At 42.1% G+C, this 17,671-nt stretch overlaps 6 protein-coding genes and 1 pseudogene across 7 annotated transcripts; 3 read left to right on the forward strand and 4 right to left on the reverse strand.

Moving 5' to 3' along the window:
* The first annotated feature begins 921 nt into the window (after positions 1 to 921).
* On the forward strand, positions 922 to 4,091 carry LOC122620769. Its single transcript, XM_043798383.1, has 3 exons — positions 922 to 1,138; positions 1,198 to 1,351; positions 3,517 to 4,091. Exons 1-3 carry the CDS (start codon positions 993 to 995, stop codon positions 3,877 to 3,879), a joined length of 663 nt encoding a protein of 220 aa, XP_043654318.1. The 5' UTR covers positions 922 to 992; the 3' UTR covers positions 3,880 to 4,091.
* Positions 4,092 to 4,617: 526 nt separating this feature from the next.
* Positions 4,618 to 5,571, reverse strand: LOC122620952 (probable mitochondrial import inner membrane translocase subunit Tim17 3). The gene has a single exon (XM_043798647.1). The coding sequence runs from the start codon at positions 5,434 to 5,436 to the stop codon at positions 4,771 to 4,773; it is 666 nt and encodes a 221-aa protein (XP_043654582.1). The 5' UTR covers positions 5,437 to 5,571; the 3' UTR covers positions 4,618 to 4,770.
* Positions 5,572 to 5,631: 60 nt separating this feature from the next.
* On the reverse strand, positions 5,632 to 6,683 carry LOC122618823 (glutathione S-transferase 1-1-like). Of its 2 annotated transcripts, none has more exons than XM_043795407.1 (2): positions 6,613 to 6,683; positions 5,632 to 6,456 (listed from the first exon to the last, which is right to left on the reverse strand). In XM_043795407.1, the coding sequence occupies exon 2, from the start codon at positions 6,435 to 6,437 to the stop codon at positions 5,805 to 5,807; it is 633 nt and encodes a 210-aa protein (XP_043651342.1). In that variant the 5' UTR covers positions 6,438 to 6,456; positions 6,613 to 6,683; the 3' UTR covers positions 5,632 to 5,804. The 2 variants fall into 2 exon arrangements, with proteins under 2 accessions (XP_043651342.1, XP_043651343.1); XM_043795408.1 differs by having other exon boundaries at positions 6,521 to 6,635.
* Positions 6,684 to 7,121: 438 nt separating this feature from the next.
* On the reverse strand, positions 7,122 to 8,386 carry LOC122619050 (glutathione S-transferase 1-1). Its single transcript, XM_043795737.1, has 2 exons — positions 8,339 to 8,386; positions 7,122 to 7,871 (listed from the first exon to the last, which is right to left on the reverse strand). Exon 2 carries the CDS (start codon positions 7,855 to 7,857, stop codon positions 7,201 to 7,203), a length of 657 nt encoding a protein of 218 aa, XP_043651672.1. The 5' UTR covers positions 7,858 to 7,871; positions 8,339 to 8,386; the 3' UTR covers positions 7,122 to 7,200.
* A 232-nt stretch (positions 8,387 to 8,618) lies between these two features.
* Positions 8,619 to 10,191, reverse strand: LOC122618793 (glutathione S-transferase 1-1). The gene is made up of 2 exons (XM_043795364.1): positions 10,045 to 10,191; positions 8,619 to 9,387 (listed from the first exon to the last, which is right to left on the reverse strand). Exon 2 carries the CDS (start codon positions 9,381 to 9,383, stop codon positions 8,754 to 8,756), a length of 630 nt encoding a protein of 209 aa, XP_043651299.1. The 5' UTR covers positions 9,384 to 9,387; positions 10,045 to 10,191; the 3' UTR covers positions 8,619 to 8,753.
* Positions 10,192 to 11,455: 1,264 nt separating this feature from the next.
* LOC122622712 lies at positions 11,456 to 15,019 on the forward strand (annotated as a pseudogene).
* Positions 15,020 to 15,309: 290 nt separating this feature from the next.
* LOC122622267 (glutathione S-transferase D4) lies at positions 15,310 to 17,078 on the forward strand. Its single transcript, XM_043800592.1, has 3 exons — positions 15,310 to 15,975; positions 16,074 to 16,078; positions 16,408 to 17,078. The coding sequence occupies exons 1-3, from the start codon at positions 15,365 to 15,367 to the stop codon at positions 17,076 to 17,078; spliced, it is 1,287 nt and encodes a 428-aa protein (XP_043656527.1). The 5' UTR covers positions 15,310 to 15,364.
* Positions 17,079 to 17,671: the final 593 nt, after the last annotated feature.

The raw sequence follows: 17,671 nt of genomic DNA on the forward strand, positions 1-17,671 counted from the left end.
AAAATGCATTTATTTATGCAAAGAGACAGGAGACGCACCACAAAAAGAGTTCGAAATTTCCGTGCCAAAAACGATTTTGGCTCAAGTGGTGTCGTGTTTGTGTAGCTAATTAGATGGGAGTTAGGCCAATCCATTCAACGGCCATTCAAAGCGAAGTGGTGCAAAATGATGCGCAAGCTAAAGAAACACCACCCATCACCCACCGATCGCCCTTTTTCTGCACCACTTTTGCCACTTAACATTCATGGTTGCTGGTTAAGCGGGCTCTGAAGATTAGTCCATTTTCCCGTGCTCCCATTTAGAAATAGACCCAGATTCCTCCTAAAATATGAGCATAGGTGCCAATTCTCGAGTACGTACTCGAATCAAAAATTCTAGTAGGTCAAAGATGAAGCAGTCTCACTTAATATTATCTTAATGTATCATAATGTCTTTGTCATTATCTTATCTTATCTGATCTGATCTTTACATTTAAGATATTTCCTTTGCCTAATCATTTTCCTATAATTGAAATCCTTTGAAGGGAATTTTCTAAAGTGAATCTCTAAATTTATTGCCTCTGTAGTGTATACAAGTTTCGGATTGCAAGCTTTGAGCTCTATTGATCGTTACAATGTTTCTCAATTTTGGCAGAAGAAAAATCATGAAAATAGAGAAAATAGAATATAGAAATTAAAATATTAGGTTATTATTAAGAAAATAAATACGTTTTTTATCAGTAAGACTCAATAAAAAAACCTTTTTCGAGTGTAGTACTGCCGCAAAACCAAAAAACCCCAACACTCGTTCTCTCTTGGGGTATGGCGCTCTCATCGAATTGAGTGGACCGATGCGACGCTCGGTTCGTATATAAGGCGGGGTTCCCCAATGCTTTTGACATTCCAGTTGATCAGTGCCAGCCGATCGGTCGGTAGAAAGAAGTGCGTCGCGAGCCAAAAAAGAAAATCGAACCCGCAGAAAGTGCCAGTGAATAGACTGATAACCGAACCAAAATGAAAGCTTTCATTATCGCCGGAGTGTGCGTGTTGAGCGTGCTGAGCCTGGGATCCGCTCAGTTCCAAAACGGACGTCTGGAGCCGCCAAATCCGCAGCTCTGTGCCCAGCGTGTCATTCACGAGAAGACTCCCGACGGCAAGGGGTGAGTGGGCAGGATATGCGCCCCAAACGTAAACTATAAGGTTTGTCTCTTTCCCCCAGTTACTTCTTCTCGTGGCGCGACCCTCAGCTGAAGGGCGTGGAGGAGGATTGGCTGACCGCCAGGAACTACTGCCGCAGGCGCTGCATGGACTCCGTTTCCCTGGAGACCAGCTTGGAGAACGAGTGGATCAAGCAGTATGTGGTGCGCGAGAATGTAAGTACAAGTTCCAGAGAAAATTACAATGAGAATCAATTAAGACGGGAAATAGTATTTTTTATAAACTTTTTAAATTTACAAAATGACCTCGTTAAAGAGTTAAAAGGTAAACAAGTGATGTTCATAAGGAAGTAACAGTTATTATAGGAAGCTTTCCACAGAAATCGAAAGACTTAAGCAACGAACTTAAGCCTAGGTGTTGTCAAAATATCACAGAAATGCGTAGTGTGAGGCCAATGTAATCTTATATCTCAACTTTCATAAATATTTATTCCATAAATTGATCGTCTCCACCCCAAAAATAAACCTTACATAAGTTCCACTTATGTTATCAAAACCATGTCCAAACTAATAAATTGATCTGAACTTCACTGCACCTGTTTGTTAAACATTAAGGCATTGATACATCAAACAAATGACCGAAAATACTCTTGAAATATGCAACTCATTTACTATTTATAAGTTTTTTTCGGAGAAAGGCTATTATAAATGCGAAATCCAACACTATTAAATAGACCGCATCTACGTGGACTTTTACACCTTCAAGTCAAAAAAGCTTGTCAATAATTTATTGTACCTGCATCTATCAGTTTTTATTTCCGTTGTTTTTTCACCTGTTTTGCATGACATTATGTCACCTTTCTTAATTTGTTTGGTAAGTTAAATAACGTCCGTTTAGCCGCGTGTGAACTGTTTAGCGCGTTTTATTTGGCAGCTCGCACAAGCCACAACAAAATGCTGACCTTAATTTTGAGGATGCTGGGGCACACAATAAAAATAATTGCGAAATCTCTGACATTAACATCGCTCCACAAAGTTCAATGTGAAATTACACATAAAAACCGAACGAAAAGGCAAAATACGCATCATAAATACAGAAAAACTTTCCCAGTTGTTGTCTCTGTAATTTTGCACACGAATGGAATCGTCTGATATTATGCAACGCTCTTCAGATGAACAAGTGTCAAGTTTGGAGTTGTGGTCAGCCAGGCTCATCTCTTCTCATCTGCCATCTTCCGACTCATTGCCCACCTCCCATCTCCGTTTTCGAGGCATGGGAAAGCACTGGTGGTCGAATTGAAATCGAAAGTACATGAGTGCGATGGGAAAGCCTGGCCGGAAAAGCTGCTCAACAAAATTACTTAGCAAATTAGCAAACTGCGAACACGCAACCGAATTAATTTGTAGTACAATTTGCGTATAATACAGGAGGAAACTAAACGCAAGCCAAGGCAAAAATTTGAGGATGGAAAGTAGCTTATTTCGTGGTCAATTGTGTCCACTATCATAATTTATGAATTTTTATAATCATACATTTAACCATATATCAACCTATCAACTTATAAGACAACTATTAAATGGTTTTAAGATGTTTAATAGGAAAGCAATAGTTTCCATCAACATTTTCCGCTTCCTACTTCGTTGCATCGCCCACTGACTTCTCTGTAAACTTTTAGTTAACTTTTAGTAGGACAGGTGTACAAACATCACTCATTGGGCTTCCGCAACGGGGAAAATGCATTCATTGTCTGAGTTTTAAACAATTACAAAGCAATCTGGACCCCTTAAATAAAACGCTAAAACCGCCACCGACAAAACCGAAATCAATGTCCATAAATCTGTTTCAGCTTTACGCTCATTGGAGTTTTCCAAAAGGGCAGACATCCAAACCGAGTCGTCTGGGTCTTTTTTTTGTGTTGCCCCCTTAACAAAACAATTTTTATGGCCCATCAGGTGAAAGTGACTGATGATCGCTTAACTGCGGCTGCGCAGCGGCTTTTGCTTTTGCTTCTGCTCACTTGAAATGTTGACAGTATCGGGTGTGCCAGCTCCAAAAGGGCGCGGACTCGGAATGGGAATGGGAATGGGTATATGGGTTCGCTTTCAGCGATAATAATGGTTGTTTGGGCGTGACAGGCCCAAAAGAGTTACTAACTGGAATTTCTACCACTTTTTTCGTCGATGCCAGCGCTGCATTTTCTTGCGTAGGTGCGATTGATAGGGGAAATCTATTTCTATTGCAGTAGTTGCAAGAGGCAATGAACTACGGATATATTTGATTAATTCAGCTTCTTTCCATGTTACATATTGGAGCTGGTGGATCTTCTTTATCTGAAGTTTTTGCTTAAGATATTCATGAACGCTTTTTTCTGGCATTGCAGGTGAAATACATCTGGACTAGCGGCCGCTTGTGCGACTTCAAGGGCTGTGACCGCCCCGACTTGCAGCCCACGAACGTCAACGGATGGTTCTGGACCGCCACCCTGCAGAAACTGGCCCCAACCACCGAGAGGAACCAGGGCGATTGGTCGCCCACCGGCGGAATTGGCCTGCCCCAGCCGGACAACCGCGAGTACAAGCAGAATGGAGCGCCGGAAAACTGTCTGGCCCTGCTGAACCAGTTCTACAACGATGGCGTGAACTGGCACGATGTGGCCTGCCACCACAAGAAGAGCTTCGTCTGCGAGGAGAACGATGCCCTGCTGAAGTATGTGCGCTACACGAACCCCAATCTGCGCATCTAAGAGGATTAGGTTTCGGATGCGAATGCGAATGCGGGCTGGCGGAAGAACCAGCGACTCCAAGTAAAACCAAAAATGATATTCCCCAAGTCGGCAGCGGAAACGATGATCGATGTCAACTACATATCTATTCTCCGATTGACTTTGAAGGAAAAGTTTTCTGTCCAAATTGCTGCATGATATACTTATGATTCCTTTCCTGGTAACAACCTTCCAATTCTGCGCTCTGTTCTGTCTCATCAACTAGTTTAATTCTTAATTTTGTATTAATTTATGATTTTCTTTAATTATAATAAAAGATTCGAAACGATTTTGATAAGTGGACAATGGCTTTATTAATTTTTATATATTTTTTATTTTCCGTTGGGTGTTTAAATTGCTTATTATTAATTTTAATGTACGCTGTTCCTGAGACTCAATTTTTCTGTTGTTAGAAATTATGTATCTTTACTGGATGTAGCTATACTTGCAAGTATATATAGATTTAATAGGTTATCAAAATCACGCTAAAAGACGATTTTGGGAAAAATTTTTGAACATTTTACATTACATTTACCAATGTAAAATAAAATACGGGTGTTGGTAAAACTAAAAATTTTTATTTATATTATTTTCAACATTACTTCCTTGATTCATACATTAAAAACAATTAGGTTCATGAAATTAAAAAAGATCCTATTTGTATGCAACTAAGTATAGTGTTACGAACTCCAAATGCGGACGCCAAGAAGTATGCTATGATTTCGATAGTCGACACTGAACTTCAGCATCTTTTAGGTTTTATAGATTACGATCAATAAATGAACAGTGGAAATTAGCACATGCGCATAATTTGGATGAGTGACCGATGAGAACGAAAGATTGAATGAAAAATAAACTCCTTTCTGGGCAACATTAGAACATCTGGGATAGTTTCACCAGATCCAAGAGGGAATAAAATGGCTTCGTTTTGGTCTCCCGCTCGTGACTCTTAACTAGAATGTCCTGAAGTAAATTTGGTTCCCTGTTTGCTCGACATTTGTCCAGCACCCGTTCAAACTCTGCCAGGGCGAAATCTTGAGAAGCGGCTCTCTTCGGATCGATAGTCTCCATTAGGGCCTCCCACTGGGCCCGCTGCGGTTTGAGGGCTATCCCTGCGCCTTTATCAGCTGCATTGATGGTGGCCACTGCTGCACCTGCTCCCTCAATCATGGCCAGAACCAGGCAGCCCACAAGAGCACTGTTGGCCATGGCCCGAATGCCATTACGAGCGGCAAGTATCCCACCTGTGGCCGCTCCACTGAGAATCGAGTTCCAGGCATCCTCCCTCTGGCGATAGTGGACCAGGACGCAATCCACAGTGCTGAAAGTGGCTCCCCAGACGGCAAAGCTGCCGGCAATGGAGGGCGTTCTCATCTTCACCGAATCAATGCCACCGTAAAGGCTGCGCTGCAAACCGGACGGAGCGTTACGGAAACCCTTGAGGAACTCGAACAGGGATCCTCCAATGGTGCCCATCATGAAGGCACATCCGCAGTCCTCGACAATCCTAATGGGACACGGCTGGCGATTGTACTCCATGACCGCGTTCGATAAACTTTAGAGTATACTAATATTCTTCAAGTGGCTTCAAATCAAAAACTGGTGTTTTGGAAATAGACTTTTGAGTATACATAATACGAAGTGTTTGTGCCGGTGACGTTTGCGTCTTTTCTAGATTTTTGAAATGTTCTGATCTTATTTTTGTATTCAAAACAACGGATAACGCTATAAATATTTATTATGTTACAATCCAACTCAGTTTTATTAAAGTAAAAATTTTCTACAAATCATTTAAAAATGTGTCTTAATCTCTAAATAAGTTTATATTCTAAAACCCACTTCAATAAAAGCTTTATCAGTATTTAAGGCTTAGAACCAGGCAACGCAATGCGCCCAGACTTAACTATTCAGTTATCAAAGTATTTGCGGAACTCCTGGCAACCAGCCCAGTTTTCTTCCCAACCGGCTGTCAGTTTCTTGGTCTGCTCGTACCAACGTGCCACATTGGCATACCGCTTGAAGTCAAAGCCAGCCACATCAAAAGTGGAAACGGTGGCCAGGAAAGCAATATCCGCCAAGCTGTAATCCTCTCCGGCGCTGTAGGTCTGCCCCTCCAGGAAGGTATTCAGGAACTCGAAGGCCACCTCGATCTTCTTGTAATTCTCCTCATTGGCGGGCTTCTTTAGAAAAATCTGCGGATAGTAGTACTCGGAGAAGCTCTTGTAGAGCGTGCCCATATCGAAGTATAAGCGCTGGTTGATCAACGCCTGCCTTTGCACATCCTTGGGGAATAGCTTGTCGTCCTTGCCGTACTTCTCCACCAGGTAAACCATAATGGCCCGCGACTCCCACAGAGCAAATCCATTATCATGCAGCGTGGGGATCGTGTGCTGCGGATTGATCTTCAGATATTCCGGCTTGAATTGCTCTCCAGCTCGGGTGTTGATAATGGTCTTCTTATCGAACTCCACACCCAGTGCCTTGGCTGTCATCAGAACAGAGCGGCAGGGAGCAGATCCGGGTCTGTAGTATAAGTCCATTTTACGCTTGGTGGGATCTCTGCAAAAAAATGGCAATTCATCAAGATCAAATGGTGTCACAGTTGATAAATATGAAAACGAACAGCTAATCACTATCACTCATTGATGGCACTCAGTGAACCTGGTTACGCAACCTCTATACTAAATTCACCAAAAATAACAAAAGTATACCTACGTGGTAATCAAATATACTCGACTGCTCTGTTGGAGTCGAAGCGCAACAAGCTACTGAAAAATGCTCTGCGGTTTAGCCGTGTTTTATACGCCCAAGCAAAGAAATAGGAGATAACCACTTATACTCGAAAAAGTTTTGTGGGCTGATTGATCAATTAAGTACAGGTGATAATTGGCCATGCTTTTGGGCCACAATACGAAATACGGCACATAAGAGAAACTTCTGGAAGAGAGCTTCAGCAGTATAAGACCAACAGGTTAATGGAATCTCATTTCGTACATTTCCCGATAAACTAAACTTTACGTAAATCATAAATAAGTACAGGTGTTTGGCTAAAATTACATTTGACTTTAATTGCTTTGGCTATCAGCAAAATCACGGCAGCTGGCAGTTCAGCAAACCGACACGTAGCATTATCTTATCGGTATCAGAATGTTTGAGGTGTCGTACCCCAGCGAATTTTACAAGAGCAGAGGATCCACAGCCTTATCGCAATCCAAAGACAACTCTTTATTCATTATACTCTTAAAGTCACTCACTCTTTATTCAAACAGACCGATACAGATTAGATTATTTATTACAGCCCAGTCATTGTTTGTTCAAAATCGCACCCAGATACAACTTCTTGTAGTACTCGCAGCCCTCCCAGTTCTCCTCCCAGCCGGGTATCACTTTCTTGGCATTCTCGTACCACCTGACCACTTCCGGATATTTACCAAAATCATATTCCGATATTTCGAACGTGGAAACGGTGGCCAGGAGGGCGAAGTCGGCCAGAGTTAACTTGTTCAGAGCGGCGTACTCCTGGCCCTTCAGCAGAGTATTGAACATATCGAAGGCTGCATCGATCCTCTTGATGTTCTCGGGATCAGCCGGCTTCTTCACATCCTCGAACAACTGGGGATAGTAGTAGTACACGTAGCTCTGATACAGAGTGCTTAGGTCGAAGAACAAGCGCTGGTTGACGACAGCCCTCTCCTGGGGATCCTTGGGATACAGGGAGCCATCCTTGTCGTACTTCTCGCCCAGATAAATCAGTATAGCCCTCGACTCCCAGATGGCGAACCCATCGTCCACCAGCGTGGGAATCGTATGCTGAGGATTGATCTTCACGAACTCCGGCTTCAGATGGTCGCCGGCATCCAGATCGACCTGCTTCTTGTTCAGCTCCAGTCCCAGGGCACGGGCACTCATCAGGATCGAACGGCAAGGTGCCGAGTAGAGCATGTAGTAGAAGTCCAACATGATTATACGCTGGGCTGAAATCGTACTGAATTAGTTTACGGAAAACTGGATCTTTTATACTGTTGTTCCCTTCAACGAATGCTAGATTCAACTTGTCTAATCTTTCTTTCGAATGAAAGTGTACCCTGCTTTTTTAAAATTGTTTTTATACTGAATCAAATTGCAGTGGATATTTTGTTTCGTTTGTTTATCGCGAATTATCGACTTTTCGGCGCTTTAAAGTGCAGATCGCATTTTGTTTTCAATAATAAAGTCTATTATTAATGGCTACAAAACACTAAAATTGTGCCCAATAATATCATATTATATTATTTTTCGATATTTGCGTCTTTTTTAATGAATAATTTCAATTGGCTGGTTTTCTATCTTTGAAAAGCTTTTTTGATAACGGGAAATTAGATCTGCGATTCTTACAAAAATTTAAAATGGAAAACATAGTTTCTAATCTATTTCACTAATGAATTCTGGTAATTTTCCTTACTTATTTCCAAGCTTTTTTTATGTGAAGCCTCCGGCTGCGTCCCTTCACCAAATCAAACTGACAAACATAGCGAAAATATTTCAGCTTTATATTCTTTTTTGCTTGGCTCTTATTTCAGAGAGATTCATTTTAGCGAACTCTTTTCAAATCACCCCTTGCATCGAAAGAGAGAACGACTAGCATCATGAGCCCACTTATTCAATTGTCTCCATCCACAATATCCACCATCCACATACATATACATAGCGGAATAAATAAACACCCATTTAAAAAAACACACTTGTATTTTGTGCATTCAAAAGAACGAACACTTATTTATTGTCTTTGGAGACAGGCGAATTTGGAATTGTTGTTTGTGAACGTGAATATAAATACTACATCATATGTACGGGTAAAAAAAACGTGAATATCAGGCTTATTCGAAGTACTTCTTGAACTCCAGGCATCCGGCCCAGTTCTCCTCCCATCCGGGAGTCACCTTCTTGGCGTTCTCGTACCACTTGTTCACATTGGCGTACTTGCTGATCTCGAATCCGGCCACCTCGAAAGTGGAGACGGAGGCCACCAGGGCAATGTCGGCCACGGTGAGGGAGTCACCGGCGGCGTACTCCTGTCCCTCCAGGAAGGTGTTCAGGAACTCGAAGGCGGCCTCGATCTTCTTGAAGGCTTCGGGATCGGCGGGCGCCTTGGCGAACACCTGGGGGTAGTAGTAGTTGGCGAAGCTCTGGTACAGAGTTCCCATGTCGAAGTACAGGCGCTGGTTGATCACGGCGCGCTTCTTGGGGCACTTGGGGTAGAGGGAGTCGGTCTTGCCGTACTTCTCCACCAGGTACACCTGGATGGCACGGGACTCCCACAGCGCGAATCCGTTGTCCACCAGCGTGGGAATGGTGTGCTGGGGGTTGATCTTCACGAACTCCGGCTTCAGGTGCTCACCGGCCTGCAGGTTGAGCAGCTTCTTGTTCAGCTCGACGCCCACGGCCTTGGCGGTCATGATCACGGAGCGGCAGGGAGAGGAGCCGGGCAGGTAGTAGAAGTCAGCCATTTTACTGGAGGAGGAGAAGTTGCCAAACTGGGGGTTAGTTACATGCTCACAATTTCCATCCAACTTATTAACAAATATTTATGAAGAGACGTTATTATCTCCCTGATTTAAGCCCTAAGGTTATTTAAAAGCTTAAGCATTCATTTTCATTTCTGAATTGAGTTTTAAATGTAAGAATCGAGTTGAAAAGAAACTTGGAACAATTGCGAGTCCGCCATATTTGATTGGAGTGAACAAATCTCCGACTTCTTTTCACATTTAGGCATGAACACCAAACTTTTTCAAGCATATCCACAAGCATCGCGTCGTATTCATATTTAAATCAACATTCTCTCTCGCTTTAAGACGCAAATTGTTTCTTCACTATTATTCACATTATCCATATGGCGTGCAAAAGTCTAGATGCTAGAAAGATATGCCGCAATTAGACGCGCTCTATAATTACGAGTTCAGACAAAAGCGGACTTTAATTGGGCCGTCATTACAGAAGTTCACTTGGCCATGATGTCATATCTGGGCTATAATGCGGTCGACTCTTTGGTAATTTTCCATGCTGCTTCCTTGCGGACAATATTCCTTTTATTTTAGCCCAAACACAGGCACACACACAATCCCAACTCACAATACATATGTACATATATATATTTTGCTTTAGACTTACAGTTTTATTTCTGTGGAGAATCTCGCGATGTACACTGTACCAAATGAGAAGTAGCACTGAACGGAATTCGAAGAGCGAGCCCACTTATATAGGGGTCGGCTGCGGTCGCCACAGTGCCGGCAAACATGAGTTGTTGCTTGAAGCGCGCCGAGGGCGGCGGCGCGCAGGGGCGTGGCAGGGGGAGGGAGAGATAGAGAGAGAGGTAGCAGCTAGTTGATTTCGTGCCTGGGTTTTTGTCTTCTATTTTTTACTGACTTGCCTCTACACATACCCACTAATGGCGGGCAAAAATGTGACGTTAGCAGCGTGATTAATACACTGCGGTGTGGCCATGGGTGTGTGGAGCCGTGTGCCATGTGTGTTTGCTTTCGAGGAGGTTGCATACCACCCGTTCTCCATCCAGCACCTCTATCCCCCCTAAAGAAAGCTGCAACTTTCTAATGATCCTTCATTGGAACGACGCCTTTTTCAGCCTAAGAACACAATTTTGTTGCATTTTTTAAAGAATTTTTGCAAAAAGTATTTATATCAAACAGATAACCTAGATACAATCTTGCAAAACCTAACGATCCTAGGGTATTAACACCTCGACTTGCTAAAGTTGGCACACCCATTTGGTGCACTCAATTTGCTTGAAACACATTTTTGCATTTCTAATGAACATCTGTGCGCCTGAAAACAACTTCTTATGCGAAATGCAAAAAGTAAGTAAATAAATAATAAGTAAATAAGCAAGCAGAAAGCAGATAACAATTCAAGCCGGCCGGCAAACATTGATATCAGGCAAACATATAGCAACAGTTGTCGAGCATTTCCAACTGAAATGAGCACACAAACAAATCGTGATAGGCTCATACAGTACTAAGAAGACCACAAAAATATACACGTTCTCCGAATTATTCAATATATTTTGACTCATCTCAATAATGTAAATGGGTAAAACCAGGTTCTGGTAGATAGTAGTGGGCACTAAGTAAATTAGGAGTCCAAAAAACATGCAAATGTGTAATTACTGGTACACATTTTCAATGTATTTATCTTGATGGACTGAGTCCATATATCGATCGAATTTCATGTTTTGTGCTTAGACGGCCTTGAGTTGTACCGAATAATGGTTGTGACCATATTACATACATGAGTAGGAATATTAGACTTTCATTTCTTGGAAGTATTTGATGCATCGAAGCCGAGCACTCGAATATTCCTGCCACAATTCGCTGGGGGTGTGTATTTTGTCCCGAAAAAACAAAACAATTCCATTTTATCAGTTTCACAATTCACTATACCACCTATCAGCATGACCGAGCGAAAAAATTCAATAACAAGTAGGAAAAAATGGAAAGAGCATTTTCGTGGGCGACACGTCAAACAAATTGCGCTCTTAACGTCGAGAACAATCCACGAAACGCTTGTGAAATCAGAAAGCCCCAAGCCCCAAGTCCCAAAACCCCAAGTTTCAAGTCTCCAAGAGTTACTCACTTGAACATAATGCCGAAATCCATCTGAATCATGGGAAACACGAGATCGTAAACATAATACGAGTAAGTTCGCCAATAACTGGTTGGGTTAATTCACAAAAAAGCCGGCCAAAATGTAGCGTAAGAAGTAGAGAAAGGTCACTGTGTTTGCCACTGCAGATCAGGAGAACCAGTTGGACGGCATTGCCCAAGTGTTCGTCACAGGGCAACAAACAGAAAATAAAGTGAGAAATTCAAACTATTCGAAGAGCAAAGCCAAAGAGATCCGAACCACAAAAGAGAAAGGATGGCGCGAAGAGCCCCAACGATCTCTTACCTCCACCTCATCGCGATCATCTGGTTCTTCTGCCGGTCTCCCATATAAACACATATAGTCGATATACATATATATACTTTCTCGATTCCGTTTGCCGGCGACTCGCGTTTTGGGTACAGCTGCGTTGATCTTTTTTCACTGATCTCCGCTTTAGAATACATATTATATGCTGAAATTGAATACATTTATTTATAGATTGTTTCACAAAAAAGTGAATAAAGCACACCGAAATAATATTTATATTTCCAGCTTTTTAGGTTTCAGTTTTAAGTCTGTCTTAATTTTTTAAAGCATTTAAACAAATTCCTATTCAGTTGCGCATACGTGTCTCGCCCTCACTTTCATTATTCATTATCATTTCAATTAATCGCATAGATAACGCAAAGCAACTGATGAGTCAATTTATACATACATAGGTGCAATAAATTTAATAGCAGAGCTGGCAAAAAAATGCCACCTCTTCCAACACGAATCATATAAAATATCGCGAATTTTAAATATATTTTTTTATATAATATAATATCATTGCTACTCTTTTCGCTGTACTTAAATATCTTCTAATCATAACAAGTTCTGGCAATTCCTCACATTTAATCATATCTGATTCCTCATGATAACAAACTTATCCTTATCGAGTACTAACGTAAGCTGTTCCGAGTTTTGTTTTCCAAATGATAAAATAATTATAACAATTTTATTTAAAGAAAATGGTTTCTAATTCATACAAGTATAAATAAACAAGTGTATCTGTTCTTCTTTAAGCTGAGACATTTTAAAGCTAACACCAAAATTGTACCGAAAGTCAGAACCGTAAAAGGGCAGATAATGAGCACACATAATATACAAAAACAACCAAACAAAAACAGTGAGTTACTCATTTGCCCAAGTACCTGCCATTTCTGACTGATTTCAGTTCTCGTTCTCCACTCCAAAAGGCCAACAACACCCAAAGCAGCTCCAAGATGGATTTTTACTACATGCCAGGTAGCGGTGGATGCCGCACGGTCATCATGGTGGCCAAGGCCCTTGGTCTGGAGCTGAACAAGAAGCTACTGAACACCTTGGAGGGTGAACAGTTAAAGCCGGAGTTCCTGAAGCTCAATCCCCAGCACACCATTCCCACGCTGGTGGACAATGGATTCTCCATCTGGGAGTCCCGTGCCATCGCCATTTACCTGGTGGAGAAATACGGCAAGGACGACTCCCTTTTCCCCAAGGATCCCAAGAAGCAGGCTCTGGTCAACCAGCGTCTGTTCTTCGACCTGGGAACCCTGACCGATGCCTTCTCCAAGTACTACTACCCGCTCTTCCTAACTGGAAAGCTGGGATCCGAGGAAGACCTGAAGAGAATCGAAACCGCCTTCGGCTTCCTGGACACGTTCCTGGAGGGCCAGGATTACGTGGCCGGAGACCAGCTCACCGTGGCCGATATTGCCATCTTGGCGAATGTCTCAACTTTCGAGGTCGTCGGGTTCAGCTTCAGCAAGTACTCCAATGTGGTCAGGTGGTACGCCAATGCCCAGAAGGTGACTCCCGGATGGGACGAGAACTTGGAGGGTCTGCAGTCGCTGAAAGCTTTCTTTGAGTCCCGTCTTGCGGCTGCAAAGTAAATGATACTCAGACCTTTTAAATGTAAATGAATAAATAATAGTAAAAACCTAATAAAAGACTTCTTACACCACATAACTTTTTATTGTCTTTCTGTTGTTTCCAAGAAAATGGAAGTTAGAAAGCAGGACTACCTAGAGTCAATTTTTCCAACGCCCACAACCCGCCCAAAACTGTCACGTCCACACTTTTGGAAAACCTTTTGGTATTTTTTCCTTTCTTTGTAAACGTCTTGTAAATTTCTTTCAAAATTTATATATATTTTTTTAATTTTAGTATTTTTATTCCCAATTTCTACCGATATTCCAGAAATTGTTAGAATGTACCGTTCGCACTTTCACTACCTGAGTAACGGGTATCTGATAGTCGGGGAACTCGACTATAGCATTCTCTATTATTTTTAATTAAATACCGATTTAAATTATTACCTCTAAGTTGCTATATAGTTAGCTATAAAATGGCCATTTTTTATAACCATTCATAACAATTTCATAAAGCAGATTTAATTTCTAATTTATTTCATCATCTTTGCTGCCTACTCGCACGTTTTATGACTCATAAACTTTATTTTTCTAAATCACTCCATTTCCATTACGATAACCATCTAATCATACAAACTAGAACAAGTTCGAGCAGAAGATTATACATTATGCACCTGGAATTATCATTAGCACTTCCTTGGCACCCCCTATTAGTCATTATAAGTACATACCTTTGAACCAAAAAACGAAGTTTGAAAAAGTTTATTCTAACCATGACTGGCATTTATTTCCACGCAGGCATAAACAAATGGGTGGAGATAATTTGTCGAGCATTTTCCTATAAAAGAAATGGGTTTACCGGGAATTGTCAGTCGTAGTTCTCCCCTCTGCAGGTTAACAACAATTTAAAATACTCCAAACATGGACTTTTACTACATGCCAGGCAGCGGAGGATGCCGCACGGTGGTCATGGTGGCCAAGGCTCTTGGTCTGGAGCTGAACAAGAAAATACTGAACACCATGGAGGGTGAACAGTTGAAGCCAGAGTTCGTGAAGCTCAATCCCCAGCACACCATTCCCACTCTGGTGGACAATGGATTCTCCATCTGGGAGTCCCGTGCCATAGCCATTTACCTGGTAGAGAAATACGGCAAGGACGACTCCCTTTTCCCCAAGGATCCCAAGAAGCAGGCTGTGGTCAACCAGCGGTTGTACTTCGACATGGGAACTCTGAACGACAGCTTTGCCAAGTACTACTATCCCCTCTTCCGCACTGGAAAGCCCGGAACTGATGAGGACTTGAAGAAAATCGAGACCTCCTTTGGATTCCTCGACACCTTCCTGGAGGGCCAGGACTATGTTGCTGGCGACCAGCTCACCGTGGCAGACATTGCCATCCTGGCCACTGTCTCCACGTTCGAAGTAAGTGGCTTCGACTTCAGCAAGTACTCCAATGTCAGCAGGTGGTACGACAATGCCAAGAAGGTGACTCCAGGATGGGACGAGAATTGGGAGGGGCTCATGGCGATGAAGGCGTTATTTGAAGCCCGTAAAGCAGCTGCAAAGTGATCGGTATCACGACTATTTATTGCTTATTTATGAAACTGTTGAATTAAATAAAAGAAATGAAGTGTTGTTAAGTATTAAAATGATCATAATATTATATGTAAGGAGGGAAACACAAATTTTGAAGACGCTTAAGCGAAACAATAGCTCGAAGAGAATTATATAAGAGAATATACATATGTGTGGAAATGGTTCCCCGAATTCTATAGTCTGATATTACAAAGAGCACAAACACGAGTAATCTGAACACTTTGCCACACACATAGAACATGTGTGAGGAGCATAGCTTAATTGGCAGAAATTCGTGGGGGTCCAAGGCAGTAAGTTTCCTCCTCTCGAACGAGCAAGTTGAATTGATCGCACCTTCCGACATGGACCTATACTATCTGCCTCTGGTCGGCGCTTGCCGCTCTGTTCTGATGGTGGGCAAGGCCCTGGGTCTGGAATTTAACAAGAAGATAATCAATACCCTGGAGGGGGAGCAACTGAATCCGGATTTCATCAAGATCAACCCCCAGCACTCGATTCCCACGCTGGTGGACAATGGCTTCACCATTTGGGAGTCGCGTGCCATTCTGGTTTACCTGGTGGAAAAGTACGGAAAGGACGACTCCCTGTACCCCAAGGATATTCAGAAGCAGGCGGTGATCAATCAACGCCTTTACTTCGACATGGCCTTGATGTATCCCACCCTGGCAAACTACTATTACAAAGCATTTACCAACGGTCAGTTTGGCAGTGAGGAGGATTACAAGAAGGTGCAGGAGACCTTCGCTTTTCTGAACACATTCCTGGACGGCCAGGACTACGTGGCTGGTGACCAGTACACCGTGGCCGACATTGCCATTCTCGCCAATGTGTCCAATTTCGATGTTGTGGGATTCGACATCGGCAAATATCCGAATGTGGCCAGATGGTACGACCATGTCAAGAAGATTACCCCTGGATGGGAGGAAAACTGGGCGGGTGCACTGGATGTAAAGCAGAAGATTGAGGAGAGAAAGAATGCTGCCAAATAATTAATTTATTATAATTTTGTCATAAATATGTTTAACATAAAGGGATGTATATGCTTACAAGCTGTTGTTAACCGTAGATAATAAATAAAGTAAAATCAGCTCTTGAAGAGTTATTTGTTGCTAAGACCCACTCAACAGCAATGATTGCAGTATCAGAGCAATGATAAGAGGTTATTAAACTTTTTTTATTCAACTTATTTATAGAACGCCTGTTTTATATTTTTTTACTTTAATTCGACAATTCTGCATATGATTATTAAAATACGATGACAAGTTGTTTTACCATCATATGGGAGATCCCATAATCAGTGAGATAGGAAGTTTCAAAATTTCACTATATAAGAGAGAACCATTGCTGGTCGCAATCAGTTTGGCTCTTCTCTTCGACCGAATAGCACACGGTTATCGCCCCAGCAAAATGGATTTCTACTACTCACCTCGAAGCAGTGGCTCCCGCACCATTATCATGGTAGCCAAGGCTCTTGGAATCGAACTTAACAAAAAGCAGCTGCGTCTCACGGAAGGAGAACATCTGAAGCCAGAGTTCGTGAAGCTCAATCCCCAGCACACCATTCCCACGCTGGTGGACAACGGATTCACCATCTGGGAGTCCCGTGCTATCGCCGTCTATCTGATAGAGAAATACGCCAAAGACGACTCCCTTTTCCCCAATGATCCCCAGAAACGTGCCCTGATCAATCAGCGATTGTACTTCGATATGGGAACCCTGCATGAGTCCTTCATGAAGTACTATTACCCCTTCATCCGTACCGGTCAGCTTGGAACTGCCGAGAATTACAAGAAGATCGAAGCTGCCTTTGGATTCCTGGACAAATTCCTTGAGGGCCAGGACTACGTGGCTGGTGGCCAGCTCACTGTGGCCGACATCGCCATCCTCTCCAGCGTTTCCACGTTCGAAGTGGTGGAGTTTGACATCAACAAGTATTCGAATGTGGCCCGGTGGTACGCCAATGCCAAGAAGGTTACTCCCGGATGGGATGAAAACTGGGCGGGTCTGCTACAAATGAAAACAATGTACGAGGCACAAAAATCCTCATCAAAGTAAAAACAGTTGTAATAAACTTATTTAAAAAAAAACCATTGTGTTTGTTTATGCTTATACTAAGAAAGGTTTAATACATAGCATATATTTGGCGTGACGAACTGTACCTTATCAAATACAATCAAACTATAATCAGACTAATAATCATAAACAAATGATAAGTATAGCAACAGAGTTTTCTGACTATCTTTTTCAGTTATTATTCGTACTCCTAGCGAACAATACGTCAATGTTACGGATTTATATTATTTGGTTGTGGTAAATTTGATAGAAATCGAGTTTAATAAGAAGCATTTGGAAGAAGCCAAACCACAAACCGATGTTTTTAAATCCAACCCTCAACACCCTTGTTAAAAATATATTTTATACATGGGAATATATACTATTTACAAATTATTACTTCAATATGTTTTCCCATGGACATTAGGAATAAATAAGGAAGTTTTAAATCAGGATCAGGAATCAATTAATGCGACTATTCATCAAATATCCAATGTGGCCAAGTGGTACTATGATGCAATTATATCAGTTTAAAGAAACAACTGGAAAAGTGCGTTAAAGTAGAAAAAAACAAGAAAGAACGCTATAGTCGAGAT

Source organism: Drosophila teissieri, chromosome 3R (assembly GCF_016746235.2).
Source record: "Drosophila teissieri strain GT53w chromosome 3R, Prin_Dtei_1.1, whole genome shotgun sequence".
NCBI classification, from domain to species: domain Eukaryota; kingdom Metazoa; phylum Arthropoda; class Insecta; order Diptera; family Drosophilidae; genus Drosophila; species Drosophila teissieri.

Excerpts from the sequence above, each read along its gene's own strand:
- LOC122619050 (XM_043795737.1), bottom strand. The coding sequence starts at position 7,857 with ATGTTGGACTTCTACTACATGCTCTACTCGGCACCTTGCCGTTCGATC.
- LOC122620769 (XM_043798383.1), top strand. The coding sequence starts at position 993 with ATGAAAGCTTTCATTATCGCCGGAGTGTGCGTGTTGAGCGTGCTGAGC. Across the intron at positions 1,139-1,197 it reads AAGACTCCCGACGGCAAGGG|TTACTTCTTCTCGTGGCGCG; the intron begins GTGAGTGGGCAG and ends TCTTTCCCCCAG. Across the intron at positions 1,352-3,516 it reads AGTATGTGGTGCGCGAGAAT|GTGAAATACATCTGGACTAG; the intron begins GTAAGTACAAGT and ends CTGGCATTGCAG.
- LOC122618793 (XM_043795364.1), bottom strand. The coding sequence starts at position 9,383 with ATGGCTGACTTCTACTACCTGCCCGGCTCCTCTCCCTGCCGCTCCGTG.
- LOC122618823 (XM_043795407.1), bottom strand. The coding sequence starts at position 6,437 with ATGGACTTATACTACAGACCCGGATCTGCTCCCTGCCGCTCTGTTCTG.
- LOC122622267 (XM_043800592.1), top strand. The coding sequence starts at position 15,365 with ATGGACCTATACTATCTGCCTCTGGTCGGCGCTTGCCGCTCTGTTCTG.
- LOC122620952 (XM_043798647.1), bottom strand. The coding sequence starts at position 5,436 with ATGGAGTACAATCGCCAGCCGTGTCCCATTAGGATTGTCGAGGACTGC.